Raw genomic sequence first — 20,582 nt, forward strand, 5'->3', positions numbered from 1 at the left:
AGTAGACGGGATGATCTGCACAAAAGTAGAGGTCGTACATCGAGCTAGGGAGACGCGACGGTGGAGAGTTTGAACCGGGAGTTTGAAACGAGACGACGAACCAGGGATGCAAATTGTGCAGGAGCGGGGAGAACCGCTCCTAGGAAATGACAGTCAAAATTGAGGAAATAACACCTTGAGAAGAAGGAAAGAAAGCAAGAAAAGAAGAGGAAGGGAGAAGAAAAGGAAAAGAGGAGAGGAAGGGGGAAAGAGGAAAGAAGAAGAGGATGAGAAGAAAGAGGGAAACAGAACTCAGCAAAAGATAATGAGTTAATAGGTGAAGAGAGGAAGACACTTGTGCAAAATATTGGGGAATTCGCATGATTTTTCAAGAACTAAGATCCTTAAGTATTAACAGAGGAAGGTGTTGGTGTTAGAGTATGACATGGGTAACAATTCATATTTGAGGAAATTTACCATTTATCATCAGAGGAGGTATTCAATGTAATTTAACAAGAAAAAAGAAGTTGGGTGAAGGCAGGTGATATTCGTGGCACGTATCTGAGGAAATTTATGAATTGAAGGCAATGAAGAAAGAAGTCATGAAGGAATTAAGTGCTTCAATACTAAATAAATACGAAGTGCCAGTGAGGAGATGACATCCTGGAAAAGTTTGAGGGAATTTAAAAAGAGAACATAAAGCACTGAACAAGTTGTAAAGGATAGTGAAATGGACCCATATCAATATTTAGAGGTAAACATAAAAAAGGCGGTATAACCAACCATGGTAACAGAAATGGAGATACAAGGGTCAGCTAGTGGTTCCTACTGACCAGCACAATTTGAGGAAATTAAAGGGAAACAAAATAGAGAAGGCATGCCAATTTGATTCCCTATTGATGCACAAATTGAGGAAGTTAAACTTAGGGCATGCTGCAAACAGATGCTAGTGCTAAGCAAATAATTCAATCTTTGTACCTTTCAAATAATATTTCAAATGATATTGTTAAAGAACACTCAGTAGAAGAAAGATCAAACGCAAAAAAAGAGGCAGGAATTTCTTGATAAGGAAAAGAGGGGTTGGCAGAGTGACAAAAAATGAAAGAGAAAAGTGCTCCACCTGACAAAAAATGAAAGAGAAAAGTGCTCCACCTGACAAAAAATGAAAGAGAAAATCGGGGGGGGGGGGAAGAAAGGGAAAGGAGCCTGTGTCCAAGCAAAATTCACACCAAACATGGGCCAAACTAGTATACCAAATTTTCTCGCACGCACACTTTCGCAAATAAAGCCCTTTTTGAAAGCTCGAAGAGTAGAGTCTCTTTAAAAAATCCTATGGTACCATTCTCATCTTTCGAAGTGCAGAACAAACCTATTTTATGTTTGGTGTGATTGTAGACTTCTCCGTAGTCCACTTGCCATTGTGCATACTCAGTATTACCCCTATTACCTTTGCATTTAAAACTCCGATTGTGTGCACAATTGATAGATTTTCCTGATCTGTTCAGTCACCGTACGCCCTCTGTTAGCTTGATACCCAAGTGGATTTTCAGGCTCGGGAAAACAGCAGTCAGCAACGTGAGCAATTCTCCAAAATAAAACAGACTGCTGGATAATCACTGGTAGGCATGAAGGGAGCCCTCTTTCAAAAAAATATTAAAAAACACAAATTATTGCAGGACACAAATCGCTTAGAATGCCTACATCTAGGTGGTACACGATATTGAGACTATTTATTACATTATAATATCGAGATTAATAACATAGGCCTATTTCTAAATTTCTCAAAATTCGACTATGGCATAGTCTAGTGTGATTGAGGAAACCTTGAGCCTAAAAACCTTGCTCCTGAGGAAGAAATCACAATTTGCACCCCTGCGACGAACATTAGTTGTACGCAGCGGGGCATCTACCTCGACTCGTCACATAACGCGATTAATTACACAGATCTTACACTATCGATAATCCTACACCTATAAAACAAAATATATTGTAAATATCGTACATAGCGTTCTAAACGTGTACATAGTATAAAAAGTTTCATGTATACAAATGAAATAATATAAATATCGTACAACTATTATAGCGTTCTTCTTTTTATCTTTATTCTCTCGTGAATCGCTTCAATAACGCCCCTCTTAATATAGAACCAAGATGGGTAGGTTTTTTGAAGTGAAAAGTAAGCGTCGTGGTTTACATTTACCATGTTTACTCGTAAACATTTTTGGATCATCTCAAAAATCGCGATGCCGTGTGGTATTGATTTTAAGTACAATTATATTTTCGTACCGCTAAATATTCTTCGTCGTTTCGAGACATATTTTTTTTTCAATTTGTGCGTAATAAATTACCCTCTGCTTGCTTTTATAGAGATACGCTAGTATTTCGTTGAAAGACCTTCCCGGTAGTTGATCGTGACGAGTCGAACGCTCTAACGTCCGACGCTGAGCGCTTGAACTTCGAGCGTTGGGCATCATTCCAAGGTCGAACGTCGATGGTCGGAACTTCGAACGTCTGAAGTTTCAAGGTCGAACGTTCAAAGGTTTCGAGTCGAACGTCTACAACCCTACTATTACTACTGAGCGCTTAGAAATTAATGTACTCCCCCGTCATCACACCCACCCACCCGTTATTGACGCCCGTGCCTGTCTAGCAATGTAATAGGAAAAAAAAATAGACGGAACTTAATTTCGGGGGTTTGTTTACATCACCCATCACCCAGGTGTGATAAATTTTCCAGTTATTTTATTCGTTTTTTAATTTATATAGATTGCATACGTTGAAAGCGTTGGAGCAGGAGCTCCCATATTTAACTGCTTCACCGTTGACGAATGTAACCAATATTTGCGGAAAATTCGAGTTGAGTTCCGTGAGAATGTGACGGATGTCTGCAATGTGAAGGTTAAGGTAATGAACCATTAAAGGCAAATGAAAGAGAACGTTATTTCCATTAATGTGACGATCCAGACGCATAGAAATCCACTCTCTGAAGCTGAATTTATACTTGATCGTTTTTGCAGAAAAGCGATTCTCACGCATGCTCCGTGTTTACTTACATTTCCAGAGCGTCGAGCCGACCAATCGATTCAAATCGCTGAGGCAAAAACGACGTCGCTTTTGCAAGTTGAAGAAATCTCAACTTCCCAGCAACTGATGTTTTAAATAATGTATTTTGTGGCATTTAGAATATTTTAATTGTCGTCTGCAATCGGTATCGCCGTGATTAGTGCAAAAGCGACGGGCGATGCATCGCAAAATTCGGCGATTGCCTGTCGCTTTCCAAAAGCGTTTCATCGCAATCGCTCGGCGATCGAGTATAAATTCAGCTTAAAGCTCATTATAATTATTTGTTCATGGCACCGTTGTTGTTGTTGGTGTTGGTAGCGGTGTTGTTGTTGCAGTTGTTGTTTGTGGTGGTGGTAGTGCATGGTGGTGGTGCCGGCAGTGGGTGGTGCTTTTGTGCTCCTTCTACCGTCTATTCCTTCCTCTTCTTAAGATTAAGAAATAACGTGATTCTTCTTTACCAGATTAAGATGTACAGAAACGATTCGGATCTCGCATCTGATGCGTTGGCGGTATGGGGAGTCAAGAGCACAGACAGTTGCATTAATATGCTACATAATTATCCGAAATTTAACATGGTGCCGTTTTGGCCATCTATTTTCGTGGAACAAGGTAACACTGTTCCACTCAACATCACCCCAAATGTTCTGGAACCGCACATGAAAGGTAAGTTCGCATCGCAACTGCGCATCAGATTATAAATCATTCACATACTGCGGATCGGATCATTGAAAAGTTTGGTGCCCGATTATTTTTTTTAAGTACTGGTATTTTGTAATCATAACGGCCCGGATTTATAACTTTCAGGTATATTGAACAGTGTCGTCTATGCTGAGGAAGGGCTGGTGACATTGAAAACCGACAAAGATCTGCGTATCTTCTTCGACCACATGGGAATGTATCCTAATATGACAACGTTCTTCTCCATATCGGGACCAGCATATGATGTCATCAAAGCACTCACAACTGCTGAGTTTACACCAAAGAAGAACTTCAAGGGAGTGGCAGAAGTGACAATTGAATATGGAATGCCACCAAATAGTTTGCGACGAGTTTACCAGTATCCTACAGGTATGTGCTCTATACCAACATACTGGTGGAATGCTAATTCTTCTGAAAACAATTTATAGCGAGAGATTTTTCCTACTTGGCATATGACGAGACATTCTTGTAAACTTCTTGTAAAGAGAAGAACAAAAAGGTTGAAAACAATTGTTCGTAATTGCTCAACTATAATGGTACGGCACTGCACACTCAGTGACTCCCACCCTTAGTAATTTCCATGATGTCATCATAAAGAGTTGAATCTAAATGTATTGACAGAACAATGATGTTCACCGAAAATCATCAATGCAGAGCTCGCGCATCCAAAGTTAAAGATACTTAGGTGGACTTTTCGTAAATTACTTGATGTTGGTTTCTTATCTTTTTTTCAATAACAAAGGTTCCAAGATTCCCAGGAGGTCATTGGTGGTTAAGATCCACGTTGGTGATGGTAAATTGCCCACTTCCCCAATACTCATCCATCCGCATCATTTCTGCAGTAGTGTTGCAAATGATGGTATCATACCACTCAATATGGTTGAGATTCGTGGACGCTACAATAGAGACGAAATGGTTAAACTGTCAATATTCTCTCAGAAAGGAGTAATCAAACAGAACATGACAGCTCGTTGTAAGTAGATTAAGATGTAGGAAAAATATTACTTATTTAACCTAATTTCATCAGCTTCAACGCGTATCTTTTAAATTTTGGGTGTTTGGAAGATATTTAGGAGGAGAGCCCCACTAACAAAGGTGGAAGCTCTATAGTCCGAAGGTTCTTTAGTCCGACGGTTCTTTAGTCCGAAGGTTCTTTAATCCGACGGTTCTTTATTACGAAGGTTCTTTATTCCGACGGTTCTTTATTTCGAAGGTTCTATAGTCCGAATTTCAAAAAAGGTTCCCTAATCCGAATATTAAAAGAGGTTCTTTAATCCGAATTTTAAAAGCGGTTCTCTAGTCCGAGTATGAAAATAGGCTCTATAGTCCGAATTTTAAAAAGGGTTCTATAGTCCGAATATGGAAATAGGCTCTATAGTCCGAATTTGAAAAAAAGGTTCTATAGTCCGAAATTGCAAAACGGTTCTATAGTCCGAACCGGATACCGTGTTCTTTAGTCCGAATTGGTAAACGGGTTCTATAGTCCGAATTTTATTTTTATCATTTGTTTCAGTGTCAAATCATCACTTGTTAAATACAAATCCGCAGAAGTTCAACATGGTTGGTTTCTCTGGATATTTTTCGTAGCATACATTAACGTTCACCTTTATTCTGGTGATATTTTCTTCATTTGTATCCGTTTTTCATTTTCGACCCGTTCAGGGTAGACCCTGAAAACCCGTTTCTGGCCATTTTTCAATCCGACGGCCTACTTTATTAAAAAATTGTGTTATGCAACTTGTTGGGCGATCCAAGTTCATGTGTAGGTCTCAAATATTTATTTAAGCTATAACATGCCTCTCTTTTTTCCACAGAAAGGCCAAAATATCTCTAAAAATATTTTTGTTTTTACCGGAATCCATCTACATTACATCGTCATTACATCGTGATTTGGTGGTGTGCGCCCTTTTAATAGCAGTAGCGTCATATCCCGTTTGCCATAGACTCTGCTTTAGTATTATCTAGCTAGAGGGCGCAGTATATGTTAATGTTTTAAAATTCGGACTATAGAACCTTTTTACTGATTCGGACTAAAGAACACGGTATCCGTTTCGGACTATAGAACCGTTTTACAATTTCGGACTAGAGAACCATTTTTTGAATTCGGATTATAGAGCCTATTTCTATATTCGGACTATAGAACCCTTTTTAAAATTCGGACTATAGAGACTATTTTCATATTCGGACTATAGAACCCTTTTTTAAATTCGGACTATAGAGACTATTTTCATATTCGGACTAGAGAACCGTTTTTAAAATTCGGACTATAGAACCTTCGAAATCAAGAACCGTCGGAATAAAGAACCTCTTTTCAATTTTTTTTCGGACTAGAGAACCTCTTTTAAAATTCGGACTAACGAATGCTATGCACACGTGTTCGGACTAGCGAACCTTCGGACTAAAGAACCTTCGGATTTTAGAACCTTCGGATTATAGAGCAGTCCCCCAAACAAATACCAATTCCACCGACCCCTAGCCAACACTCACAACCCACAAGTGGCATATTGTACAATTGCTAAAATGTTATTGTTGTCTGCTCTCTGCAAGGTATGGAAGTGTCTATAAGCATGATAAGTGCCATAAGAGGGGGAAAAACTTTTCAAAGGGGGCAGTTACCCACTTTACCCCCTGGCTACGCCACTGGGGTGCGAAAGGCATTGGACATTCTGCCAACATATTAGATATTTATTTCTCTTGACAATACAGTTAAGTGTCCACCTGTAAGAGATGACGAGTCCCAACCTCCACAATGTGCCTTACATGATACCTGCCAGGATGATGGAGATTGTGTCATAATCAAGCGATGTTGCCCTCGGCCAGCTGGCTGTGGTAATAAATGTCAATATCCCGTTGAAGGTACGCACCAATTTTGTGTAATTTAATTTAATTAAAGACCCATTCAGTGATCCCAGCGCAAGTGTAAAAAAATTGAAATTGTCTATAAATTGTTTAAAAGTGAAGGATAAGTCATTCAAATTGTCATTTGGTATTTTTGAAATGACAAATTTGATAAAAAACGAAGAAAACAGCAGTACTGACGAAGTTGAAGCTCCATTCAAATACATGTAGCTAATTAGGTACTGTCAGTATTTAAATTACAGATTTGTGTAAAATGTCTTGTTTTGTCTTAAATACATGGCTTTCGGTTGAATCACTCGCAGCCAATGTTCAGTTGACTTCGGGTATATATATAAATGCGCTTTTATAAATGCGCACGTGACATCTACAAGTCGCCATACCGTGTTCAACGATGTAAGGTACCCGGATGTACACAAATTCCACACGCAAAAGTTTAGGCGAAAATGACAGGTTACAAGGAAAATTGTTTTTGCAAAATAGTGGCATTGATTGCAAAGGGCAAAATAATTTGAGCGAAATATACACTCTTTATTTAGATTTTCCATTACGGACAAAAAAATTAATGACGGAAAAGCTAGATATAGCTGATTTAAAAACTTGTATTTCAATATTTCCGTGCTAAATGGGCGTGGCAATTGGCCATATTGATGACGAAATGTGATTCTTACTGGCATTAAGGTCAGAACTGAGTAGCTGCCGATGATGTTATTTGATAATTTTTGCACGTGATGATAGGGAACTTAGGGGGCTGTCATTTTCTTCGGGAGGAATGGGTCATGGATTTATTTATTTGGGAGTCAAGATAAGTATTTCCACTCCCCCCCCCCGTAGTGCCGCCAGTGAGCATAACCCTGACCCTAATTTTAACTCTAATTTTAACGTAAATTGACGAAACTATAACTTTAGCCCTTTTCGGAATAATGACCCTCTCGAACTTAATAGGCTAGATGTCCCCGCCCGACCTCCTCAACCCCAACTTACTCATTCGCTCGCTCACATTCAATTAAGTATCAAAATGGACAAAAAAACAAATTCAAAATGTGTTTTTAAGCACCTTTTTGTGTCCCCCATGCTAAATCGGTAATCTGTACACCCTTTGACGTACAATTTAGAGCATAAATACGTAGATGACTGTACATGATCTAATCATCCCGGCTGGAAGATGTTGAGGAAGACTCGTATACTATACATCACGCTCATACGTTATATGACAATAGAGACTTTGCGGAATGAAGTTACTGGAACTTTAACGGCAACTTCAAAAATATCGATTCGATTTCTTGCTCAAATTCACTTCAACGCGAACGTCAGATTGGTTTCTGTACCAACAGCGTCTTGTTGTTTAAACTAGGGAAGTGTATCAATGGGTGATCAAAAGAAGGGTATGTAAAAGCGACTGCAACAAATTTCTCCCTTTTGTTTGCTGAAGTGGTTTGTTGGTAACACTTATTACAATAGGCGCTTAGTTTGAATAAACATGGATTACATCTCTAGGCGATGACCAATGCAATGGGAATTAGGCCTATGTTATGAGCTATACGCTAATATTATACTTCTAAACATGTTTTAATTAAATATTCTTGTGATATGCCTATCAATGTCCCGGATGATTAAAAGCTCAATTGTTATTCCAGCTCAATTATTAAACGTTAGCTTTGTCAATTTTATATTTCCATCAGGACACAAGCCCATTTTATCTGTTTGCTCTCCCTGCCCCCCCCACCACCACCACCACCTCTCCATATCCTCCCCTCCCTCCATCTATTCATCTATCCTCACTTTCCCACTCCCCAGTGGCGTTGCCAGGAGTTTTCTTTTAGGAGGGCAAGGACTCCTCTTTGCATTCTGATCGAATTAAATATATCTCCCCGAATGATCCTCATTTTGTTCTTTAAAAACTCCCAGAATTTTGAATTTCAACCAACATATTTCTGGATGCTCCTTTTCTGACATTCTTATTTTTTGTAACAATAGGCCTCCTCTTTTAATAATGAATAATTTGGTTGACATACAATACCCATAGGCCTATATGCCACAATGTATAACTTATGTTTGATGAGTGTGTTTAAAGATTGTCAGCGTATAGCATGGCACATAATGTAGGCCTAAATAAATAAAATAAATAATTAAATAAAATACCTGAACAGTACAAGCATATTTGGTTATATAGAGGTGTAATTAAAAGACACGCAACGTTGTAAAAAAAAAAGTTCACATTAGCTGCAATTCGCAGAAGTTCAGTACACTGCTGGGTCCAGTAAAATCAGGCCATTTTACGGGAACTTAATCCCCTTGGCGTTGAAGTCGAAGCCAAAACTTGGTTCCGCAAGCTGATTTGGTGTACGTCATGAGCACACACAAAAGCATATACCAAGTGTGACGTTTGGAACAAAAAATATTTTGATCTAATTCAATCAGTAATTTTCAGCAACATGTGGCATGTTTTTTACCCAAACCAAATTAGATTTCCAATACTTGGTCTATTAACTAGATAATACATAAGTGGTAATTATGTAGTCTTTGAGGAAATATCCAAACTATTGTTCTTAATTATGACGTATTTTCATCATAATTTACGGCACACTATAGATTCTCGCGTTAAGGTTAAATACAATTGATTTTCAAGGCTTGATTCCAGAGGGGCGTAAGTTAATAATGGAAACAGCCATGCAGAAAAGAATGAACTCACGCGTACAATAGTGTATCAATCTGAACTAGGGCCACGGACAAACCGCGGCTCGTGAGTCATCCTATATGTTGCAGGGATAGGGAGGGGGGCGACCATGATAGGACCATATGGGCTGATGGGGGGGGGGTGATTGTGGGCAGCCGTTTTCGGCAATTTTCCTTTGGATTTTCTAAATTTTCAATTTTTAAAATTATCCTGGATGAAATCTGTCGTGAAATAAATCAATGCTTCTATAGGCTATAATCAGGCCTAGTATGCCTATTTATACCCTGATTATGAAATATAGGCCTACAACAATAACTACAATAACAAAACCAACAACCAATATTTTGTTATCACTAATATTGACCTAAACTGCTCAATCAAGTAAAGAAAGTCCGCAGTCATGTAACCCGTCCTACACCAAAACCTGAGCGTGTTATGAACATTTAATTGATAAAGTCGTGTGCAGAATCTTGTTAGCTCCAACTTGATACCAAATTTGCCACCAAAAACTCTAAATTCAGAGAGATTGAGACCAGTATATGAAATTTGGTGCATTTTCAAAAGTTGCAAATTAAAAATGGACCACGCGGAGCTGTAGAGGTGAATGGCACAGCGCGACCATTGACATAGCCCGAAACAACCGCTTGGTCATATCGATCGCATCGTGCCCTAGCATTCTCAGTAAAGCACTGTAGCAATCCATGCGTTTTGAATTAATAATTGAATAAAGCGCGCACTTGGGATAGTCGACATGGGTTCATCGTGGGCAAGCAAGTTTGACAACATTGCCACGCTAAGCAGTTTCGAACGCGTTATCGTTTTAATTTGCAACTTTTGAAAATGCACCAAATGCCATAAACTGGTATCAGTCTTTGTCACTTTTGAGTGTTTGGTATCACATTTGGTATCAAATTAGAGCTAACAAGATTATGCACACAACCGTATCAATCAAATTTTCATAATAAGATCAGGAGTTGGTGTAGGACGGGTTACATGACTGCGGACTTTCTTTATTTGAGCAGTTTATATTCATATCATAGGCCGTCTATTAGACTAGTATAAGCCTAAACATTCCTAAATTATATAATGAAAAAAACGGGCAAAAACAATCAATCGCTGCAGTCAGAAAGAAAGAAACGAACAAGAAAAAAGAAAAAAAGTGAGAGAAAAATAAACTAAACTAAATGGAGTGGACCTCATCGGGACTCGAACACGTACCAAAGTTTCCCAGCTCAAAACTATAGCATTATACAGTCCAGCGTGAGTCCAACGCGCTAACCCATTGAGCTACTGGGGACATATAGAAAGGATTGATCTCAAACTGACTATTATGGAATAGTGTATAACAGGCTCTTATGATAAACAAGCTCAATACCGCTGTAAATGTTGGAGGTATCGATGGCGAAAAACCTCGTTTTTTGCACAAGTAGCTTAAATTTGGAGTGAAATTCAAATGGTAAAGTAAGCGACAGACATTTGAGAAATAATGTAGGCAGTTAGAAATCAAAATTAACGTTCCACAATCCAGATATCGATAATGTAACATAACAGTGTTTTGTGGTACAAGATTCTCGAAAACTGTTCCCAAAAACGGGCTAATAAAATTTTATCGGTACTGTATTTGGTTCTTCCCCATGGCAACATTATTTCTTTGGTCGATTTGTAGTACAATACATAAAAGGAGAAAACAATCACTCGGCGTGGTTTTATACGGAGCGAACATTTGAAAAAAAACTGCATGGAACGCGTTTTTGATCTTGTGAACACGGTGCGTAAAAATGATTTAAACGAAGGATTTTCAAACGGATTCTAAAAATTTGTATAAACACACAAAATTAATGTAAAGATACATCCATGCACCAACATTTGACTCGCTGCGATATTTGATTGCTTAGAAAACGCGGTTTTAGAGAACAACTTTATACGTCTTTTATACGTTTTTTATACGTTTCTTCGTGTAACCTTAACTTTAACTTCAAGCGGCTTTAATGGCAGAGTGGTTTTGAATACATAGTCCTCTATAATCCTTTAGACGTCAAAGTTTTTGGTTTCTAACTTCATTTCGCAAGGTCTCTAATTTGACGTACAATCACGTATGTAATGTATGATTTATTCTTCTAGTATGGTCGTCATACACATTATTGTCATGGTATTATATATTGTAATTGTATACGTCAATTTTGTTCAGTTTGGTTCAAACGGCTTATAAAGTTATACTTTACACGGAAGGGGAAACTTAGCAAAAAAACAATTAATTTATGAGTGTAAAAGGGGGAGGGTGGGTTTTGCCTAGCCGAAAGGGGGAACAAATAATATTTATAATATTATAAGTAAGGCTAAGAAAAAAAGAAATTCTGTTCTACGGGCGGACGGACCTTTCAAGTAGGGTCGGTCGGTCGGTCTGTTTTTTGTTGTTGAAATAACCCCTAAAATCACCAAAATCTGTAAATAATTTGCAATTTGAGAAAATAAAAAAACATTTATTTGTACCGAAAAAAATTATTTCTATTTCTCAATTTGTTCAAAATCTGGGTCGGTCGGGCTAAGTACATAAGTAATAAATAAATAAATAAATAAATAAATAAATAAATAAATAAATAAATAAATAAATAAATAAATAAATAAATAAATAAATAAATAAATAAATAAATAAATAAATAAATAAATAAATAAATAAATAAATAAGTAAATAAATAAATAAATAAATAAACAAACAAACAAACAAACAGATATGTGCAAATATTAAGTCTGTAAGACACTATGCAAAAGAAATTCTATATATCATTATAGAAGATTTCATTGAAACAAAACCAAAAATAAACTCACTGTTTGACGGTTTCGCCTATCATGGTCGATAGGCATCATCAGAATGATGGTTGCAGATCCATACTTCCGGTTGGACGTATCCCGACTGAAGAGGGTGTTTTATCAGCCAGGAGAGGATCATACACGTGACTAAGGAAGTGGGCCCCTCGTCTCTGTTCATGACGTTCGGACCTCGTCTCCTGATCCAAATGGATTCTTTAATTCTTCTTGTATTGGCATCATCTTCCTTACAAAGAATTTTGGCATTGTCCCAATTGATAACATGGTTTTGCTGGACCGCATGATCCGCAATTGCCGACTTTGACTGTTCACTCGCAGATTGCTTGCGGGTTTGACGAGTGTAGTTTGTTTTGGTCTTGGACACCCTGGCAGTTTCTTTTTGGTGTTCATTAAGTCGTGTTTCAAATTTGCGGCCCGTTTCACCGACATAGGAATGTTTACAGTTCGCGCATGGAATCTCGTATACACAATCGGTGGTGCTGAGAGGATCGATTTTATCTTTAGGATGGACAAGCATTTTGCGGAGGGTGGTGTTTGGTTTCATAGCCGTAGCTATACCGTGTTTCCGGAAGATTCTGTTGGCTTTCTCTGCGAGTCCCTCTACGTACGGGATCACAACCAGTCCCTTGGTCTGATTTTTACTGTCTTTCTTGGTGTTAGTCTTACTCTGTTTTTTTTACCATTTTTTCTTTGACTTGTTTGAAAGTCCAACCCGGGTAACCGCAGCGCCCGAGCGCTTGTTTGATCTTTTCTTCTTCCTGCTTCCTATCCTCCTCCTCAGTAACAATACTATTCATTCTATCGAGTAGAGTACGAACTACACCAAGTTTATGGTGAATAGGGTGGTGAGACTCGAAGTTAAGGTATTGGTCAGTGTGGGTGACCTTCCTGTAAACCAACAACTTCACTGAGCCATCAGCTTTCCGTACGATTAAAGTGTCCAAAAATGGGATGGTACCTTCTTGTTCTTTCTCATATGTAAACTTTATATTTCCCGTGGGGTCGCTTTGATTGAGATGGTCCGTGAGATTGTCTACCTGTTCTTTATTGACAATTTCTAATATGTCATCGACATATCTCTTCCAAAGGGTAGGTCTACAGTCCAATGGTGCCGAGGCCAGCGCTTGTTGTTCTAAAAATTCTAAGTACAGATTAGCCACCACCGGGGAGACGGGGCTTCCCATAGCTGCACCGAACCGCTGTTTGTATATCTTACCGCGGAATAAGAAGTAAGTCGTGGTGAGTACAAAGCGTAATAATTCAATAACATCAGCAACTGTGAGCAGAGTTCTATTTTTCAAGGTCTTGTCATCCTCAAGCCGAGATTTGATAACTTCCAGCGATTTATCTATGGGAGTGTTAGTGAACAACGAGACAACGTCATGGGAGTTAAAAATCTCCCCCTCTTCTATGAACACTTCTGCCATGCTTTCCGCTAAGTGCTTTGAATTACGAACATGATGTTCAGTACCACCTACGAGAGGACCTAAAATGTCAGCTAGAGCGCGAGAAGTCTGGTAGCCAATAGTGCCAGTATAATCCACGATCGGACGGACCTTATTGCCTGGCTTGTGAATTTTCGGGGTACCGTAAATTCTAGGGATGTTTTCTGCTGTGGGATAGAGGAGCTCATATTGTGATCTCGTGATTTTGTCCTCTTTTTTGAGTCTACTAAGAGTGGACACCAGCTCTCTCTTATACCGTTGCGTGGGGTCAGAGGAAAGCTGTTCATAAGTTTTTCATCATTTAACATCGCGGACAATTTTTTTCCTCATACTCTGACACCTCCATGATAACAGTAGCTTTCCTTTATCTGCCGGCAGTACAAGCACTGATTTTTCATTCTTGAGCTCATTAATTGCACGTCTCTCTTCCCTAGTGATATTTGATTTAGGGGGTTTTGAGCTACGCATAGCACCGGCCATTTCAGATCTAAGTAAAGTGGCTTCATTATGAGGTAACTTACGGCATGCTTGCTCTGTAGCCACGATGTAGTCTTCATATGGAAGCTTCACCGGCGACGGCGCAAAATTGAGTCCTTTAACTAACACACTCTCCTGCGGCTTCGTGAGTTCTTTCTTAGAAAGATTGACCACCCACTTCTTCAATTGTTCACCTCCTAATTCTACATTATCGGGTGTATTCCTTCTCTTCTTCGCTTGGTATCGTTGTTGTAAACGTTCCAACTTCTGTGTATGGCGACATTTTGTTTTGCAAAATTCACTTTCCGACTTCCGGTTCACGTGATCGGTCACATGATCAACTAGATTGCTTGGTAACCGGGAAAACAAATCCGATTCTACTCGCGATTTTTCTTCTTTTAGAGACTCTAATTTGTTATTAATCAAGCGGATGCGTTCGCGAACAAGTTGTTGTTTTGCTTTATCCACGATCTCTCTCGCTTTTACCGTATTTATCGGGCACTTTAACTGTAAACTCCGGGGAGTGATGTGTAATTCCTTGCAACGGAGATTGAATACAAGATGATTTCTATGTCGGGCGATTTTCTTGCCGACTCCTTCCAAATCACGTAGTTGTTTCACGGATTCTTGTCCATAAGTAGTCCTTAAATCACTAAATAAATTCATCAGGTTTGTTGATAAACATTATAGAAGATTTCATTGAAACAAAACCAAAAATAAACTCACTGTTTGACGGTTTCGCCTATCATGGTCGATAGACGTTCGGACCTCGTCTCCTGATCCAAATGGATTCTTTAATTATTCTTGTATTGGCAACGAGGTCCGAACGTCATGAACAGAGACGAGGGGGCCCACTACCTTAGTCACGTGTATGATCCTCTCCTGGCTGATAAAACACCCTCTTCAGTCGGGATACGTCCAAGGAAGTATGGATCTGCAACCATCATTCTGATGATGCCTATCGACCATGATAGGCGAAACCGTCAAACAGTGAGTTTATTTTTGGTTTTGTTTCAATGAAATCTTCTATAATGTTTATCAACAAACCTGATGAATTTATTTAGTAATTCTATATATCATTTATATAAACATGATAAAGTTGTATCAAACGGTAAATATATATATATTCAAAATTCAACGAATAACGGTTGTTCAATACCCGGGGGGGTTCTTCCTGGTTGAAGGTATACGGGGATGTGCCACGGTTTTGGGGTACCTTTTCAGCGATTTTGGTATATCGATGGGTGGGTTTTCAGTGGAGATCAATGCGCCCAAATGGGGCGCATTTTGGCAAAAGTGCCCTTAAAGCGCCCAATTATGGCAAATTTAGGTGTTTTTGGGTGCTTTTCTTGAAAATTGGTATACTGATGGGTAGCAAAAACAGCAAAAAGTAGGTATAGAGAAAGTCAGCATCCGAAAGTCTGCGTGGCACACGCCCCGTACAATTTTATTCGAAGACCCCGGGGGTTCAATGTGTTCATACCGTATACACAAAAAATGTTTAGAAACATACGATTATTATCAATCCATTCTCAACTTATTTACAAATATAGCTGTGACTTCCGTACTCTTGCTTTCAGCTGTCCAAATTACTATCTGGGCGAAAAACAACATAACGCTATTGGGAAATACCAAACTTATCAGCGACCTGTTCCGTGAGAATGGGATCTTATATTTCACCAAGGACTGCATGAGCAACGAAAATTCGCAACCAAAAAGCTACGGTGCCGATGCTATATTTTTTCAGCTAATGTCATCCCGAAATCCTGCAACACTGGTAAAAGAAACTATGACATTAAAGGCGACATGTCAAGTGCAAGCTGCTTCACAAATGCCTATAACCGTGCCACATGGTAAGTTTAGGGAAAATAGGGCGGATCCTACAGTATTTTCCTTAAAAGTGGCTCGTGGTTTAATTCAGATATTGTTATGATAGCTCATAAATATTTGTAATGTACTGTTCGTGAGGTGTATACGATGACCATAACATCTATTGAATATTCAATTTGTGAAATTGAGAAATGTTTATTCTTGCTTGATTATTTCTTTCAGATCAGAGAGATCATCCACTGTGAATTACTATTATAATTCCGTCTTCAAGATCACCTGTTGAACGTCCTTTTTATGTCGGATTATGCATTTGTATTTTATTGGAATCAAACGATTTATATGCTTTGCACACGTTAAACTGACTAGTAAAATCGTGATTCGTTTCGTGTCAAATTCTATGTGATTCTAGATATTTAACAACGATTTTTTACTATAGAAATATTATATTGTTTGAGGCTAATACGATGCCACATTAAATTTGTCAAAAGGAAGAGTTTTAAGAGTGTAGCGCAAACGAGTATATATAGAAATAGTCTTTGATAACCTGTTTACAACCCTCAGTATATCTATTGGTATTATGCTACACACAATCCAGATATTTTGTATGGGCCCTAGGCATAGAAATCGGGAACGTTCATAAATACTTGGGGGGGCTGGGCAAAAGGTGGGGACACAAAAAGTTTGAAGTTGCAAAACGGGGGAGGGACCAAAAAGTTTTGTTTACTAAAAGGAGGGGGGGTCAAAAAAGTTTTAAATACTTAATTTTGGTCCTCATTTAATGAAATGGGTTGATACAGATATTTCTTCTTATGTAATAAATAATGGTCATGCGTCAAGCTTTTTTTTTAATTTGGATTGCGGTGTCCGTCAAGGACCCAGCAAACACAAAAACGTTTTAAATAAGTTATATTTTGGCTTTTGGTTTAGGTAAAAACGTTTTAATAACAGCAAAATGACGGGTTAATATAAAGGTCATTTTGTATGAAAACACACTACAACAATATCTTTTTAAATGTTTTTAAAATGCTATTGTAAACTATTTTTGCAAACATAATGTTAAAATATTTGCACCCAGCAAACACAGAAATGTTCTTAAGATGTTACTTTCAAAACGTTTTAATAACATTTCAATGTCGGGTTATATAATAAAGGTCATGGAAACATTTTTAAAACGTTATTGCAAATATTTTGGTCAAACATTTTTCGCAAAACATTTTTTCAACCCCAAAATAACATTCTGTTTAGATTGTTTTATATCAAGTTTTCCAAAATGTTTTTGGAATGTTATTAAAACGTTTTTATACCCTTTATATAATCCGACATTTAAACGTTTTCTGTAAAACATTTTGTGTTTGCTGGGCAGTAGATGATCATAAAATGTTTTTTAATGTTATGAAAACGTTTTATACCCTTAATATACCCTTTATATAACCCGACATTTAAACGTTTTCTGATAACCTTTTGCGAATGATGTCGAAAACGTTTTGTGTTTGCTGGGGATGTACTCTTAGTCCTTTGTTGTATATAGATTGTAGTGACATTAGTTTACATACTGAAAATTACAACATTGGTATTAATCATGTTAATGGAATTGTGGTAAATCACAACATCCTTAGCGCTTATGCTGATCATGATACTGATTGTACAAATTATTCTCTGAGGAAATCTTTGGAAATTCTCAACGGTTTTAAACTTTATTCTGGTCCCTAATATTACTGATACTGGATTGACTTTTTGTGCTGGCCTGATAAAACTACTTGGTGTACTTTTAATACTGCTTTAAAGTATATGGTGCAATTAAATTTTGTTCATAAATTTGAGAAGCTCAAAAGTATTCTTAGAAACTGGTCTATGAGAGCTGAGGTATAATCACCGTTAAAACTTTGGGTCTTTCAGAATTGATCGATCTTTTTCAGTTTTACCAAAACCTGATGATGTATTTTTGAAGGATTTTGATATACTTTCTATAAATTTATTTGGTTAAACCTAATTATAATGCTTTTGTAAAATTTCATAAATCTTGTATATGAAGAGTTTGTTTACAAAAGGCGCTAAATCCAAAGGCTGCTTTATGTAAAATCCAATTGTAGATATTCCTAAGAGTAGAAGTAATCTTGCCAATCTAATAACATTGGACCACTAGAATAGTAATAACAATTCTGTGGATATCTTTAAAAAAATAATTGCAAATCTCTTTAACCTCCCACGTGCGAAGGCGAAAACAATAAATATAAAAGAAAATAATTACGGTATTTTTGTTTCGAAAGGAGCTAAATCCAAAGGCAGCCAATTTAAAACTTTGCATTGGAGAATTGTAAGGGGACAAAATGCTTTTGAAAATAGTTCGAAAATAAGCTAGATTACACTCCAATCGTTAAATGTCACTTTAAAAATGTTAAAATATTCCATAAAATGTGACACAAGGCAGCTATTGGATTTAGCGCCTGTTGGAAACAAACTCTTCATAATTATAGAGAAACTGAGAAGTTTATTGCTGTTAAAAATAATAGTCTTAAAAAGTGGGGTAACCAAATGGTAACAGATGGGAAACTGTCAATTTGTAATGGGGTGATTCCTGTGTTACATTCAAATTATTGTACATTTTTACTTGTGTACTGTATATGTATTTTCTTCCTACAAGGGCGTGAATCGGATGGGGACAGGGGACACGCACACACTATTCAAAGTGGGGGAACACAATAAATTTATGAGAAAGCACAAAAATGTTTGCCAGAGTTGTCTTAAAATCACTAGATTTCGTGTTTCTTTCTCAAATTGAATTTATGTTGACTTTTCTTGGATGTGCAAAATGCGATTTAGTTAGCGGGTAAGTCAGATTTCACATAATAATAAGTATTAACTGTCATGCACTATCAAAACATATTCTATTTTGTTGATTTCATTAGTATATACTGATATAAAGTTCTATTTTGAAATTTGTTTCGCCTCATAATTATTTATCGTTACATTTTGATGAATCCAAGTGTGTTAAAATATTGGATCCAAAACATAATTATTAACAATGATAATAATAATGATAAATTGGATGCTTTACGCCCACATCTCATCGACGCGTCCAATCTTTTAAAACTATAGCTCGACCAATAAATATGGGCTCAATCGATCCAATTTTATATCATAGTAGGTCTGATATTAAACCAACATTTTGGTATCGGCTTCAATTGGGGCTTCATTTTGAAAAATGTCCCACTTATCAAGGGGAACATCCCCCTCAGATACCCTATACGTTACGTATGCGGTAGCACGATTACATATAACCTGATATATTATACAGTGTGGGCCAAAAACAACTTTACCCAATTTCAGAAGGTGGTTGCTCGAATTCTAAAAGAGCTATTCATGATAATGTTACATACCGTACAAACCCGTCTACAAGCATATAGTAGCGACTGTGATGATAGCAAATTTCACGCTAGCGCCCTCCACAATATTATACATACTGCATAATATACATTTCATCTTGTCAAAACCAAAAGTTATTTACTGACCTGACAGTTTCCACCATCTTGGATGAACAACATTTATTTTCATTTTAGACTTTTTTATAGTCTATATTTTTCTTCATTTCAGCTTAATTTAGCAGTTGTCATGGTTGTGTGCAAATTCCTATTACTATTAGATACGTTGTAATAAAACATGATTTTAAACATTTGTATATTACTTTTCTCTGAGGGCTTGCTGCAAAATTGATATTTTATCTTCCTTGGTATGGGTTTGTGGCTAGTAGTCAGGTAATGATGATGATATGATGATGATGATGACGACGACGACAACGACGACGACGATGATGATGATGATAATGATGACGATGACGACGACGATCGGATGATGATGATGATGATGATGATGATGATGATGAACAAATCAAATCAAATCAAAGATGATAATGATGACGATGATGATGATGATGATGATGATGATGATGATGATGATGATGATGATGATGATGATTAATACACAAACGAAAAAGAGGAACAAACATGCCTAGCATGTAATTCTATTTTAACATGGAAAAATTTGACCTCTTATCTACTCGCAAACTGAGATTATGCATATCTTATCTCTTCAATAAACATTGTAAAAGTCGATTTGGCCTTGGCACGGGCCCTTGCTGTAAATATGTCACATGTTGTTCGGATTATAAAGACACAGTTTGTTGACCCTATAATGTTTGTGCACTCATAAATTGACCTCTGAGTGTATTGGGTATAAATGCATGTCCTTCTATAACAACAGGTTAACTTTCTTGTTGAATGGAGGCCTCGAGGTCACTGAACTGTGTATTTGGAGATGATGTATTTTTTGGGTCATAGCACACGTGTTAAGCAAAAACATATACTGTGACTGATACCATATAGAAACGTGCTCTTTGTTTAAACATTGCAAGTAACATGAGTGGCAAACATTAATGTTTATATTAGCACAACCCCCCAAGCAATGTTGGAGCCAATACTAGACCAATTGTCCGTTCCTGTCTCAGTATCAAAACAACATTGACTGGTGGGTGCGGGAGGGGGGTGAGAATTTCATACTAAATTAAATCCTCATCACTGCCATCATCGTCACCATCACGACTCTAATAATCATCTGACATCAGTTGTACTATCCATCATCATCATCATCATCATCGTCATCGTCATCATTATCATCATCATCGTCGTCGTCGTCGTCGTCATCATCATCATCATATCATCATCATTACCTGACTA

General features: G+C 37.5%; 2 protein-coding genes across 2 annotated transcripts; both read right to left on the minus strand.

The window, feature by feature from the left end:
* Positions 1 to 12,762: 12,762 nt before the first annotated feature.
* On the minus strand, positions 12,763 to 13,527 carry LOC140147416 (uncharacterized). Its single transcript, XM_072169193.1, has one exon. It carries the CDS (start codon positions 13,525 to 13,527, stop codon positions 12,763 to 12,765), a length of 765 nt encoding a protein of 254 aa, XP_072025294.1.
* Positions 13,528 to 13,842: 315 nt separating this feature from the next.
* LOC140147417 (uncharacterized) lies at positions 13,843 to 14,688 on the minus strand. The gene has a single exon (XM_072169195.1). The coding sequence runs from the start codon at positions 14,686 to 14,688 to the stop codon at positions 13,843 to 13,845; it is 846 nt and encodes a 281-aa protein (XP_072025296.1).
* Between the last annotated feature and the right edge of the window lie 5,894 nt (positions 14,689 to 20,582).

Source organism: Amphiura filiformis, chromosome 3 (assembly GCF_039555335.1).
Source record: "Amphiura filiformis chromosome 3, Afil_fr2py, whole genome shotgun sequence".
Taxonomy (NCBI): domain Eukaryota; kingdom Metazoa; phylum Echinodermata; class Ophiuroidea; order Amphilepidida; family Amphiuridae; genus Amphiura; species Amphiura filiformis.

What these genes read in the sequence shown, in the direction of transcription:
- LOC140147416 (XM_072169193.1), bottom strand. Translation starts at nt 13,527, where the DNA reads ATGGCAGAAGTGTTCATAGAAGAGGGGGAGATTTTTAACTCCCATGAC.
- LOC140147417 (XM_072169195.1), bottom strand. Translation starts at nt 14,688, where the DNA reads ATGAATTTATTTAGTGATTTAAGGACTACTTATGGACAAGAATCCGTG.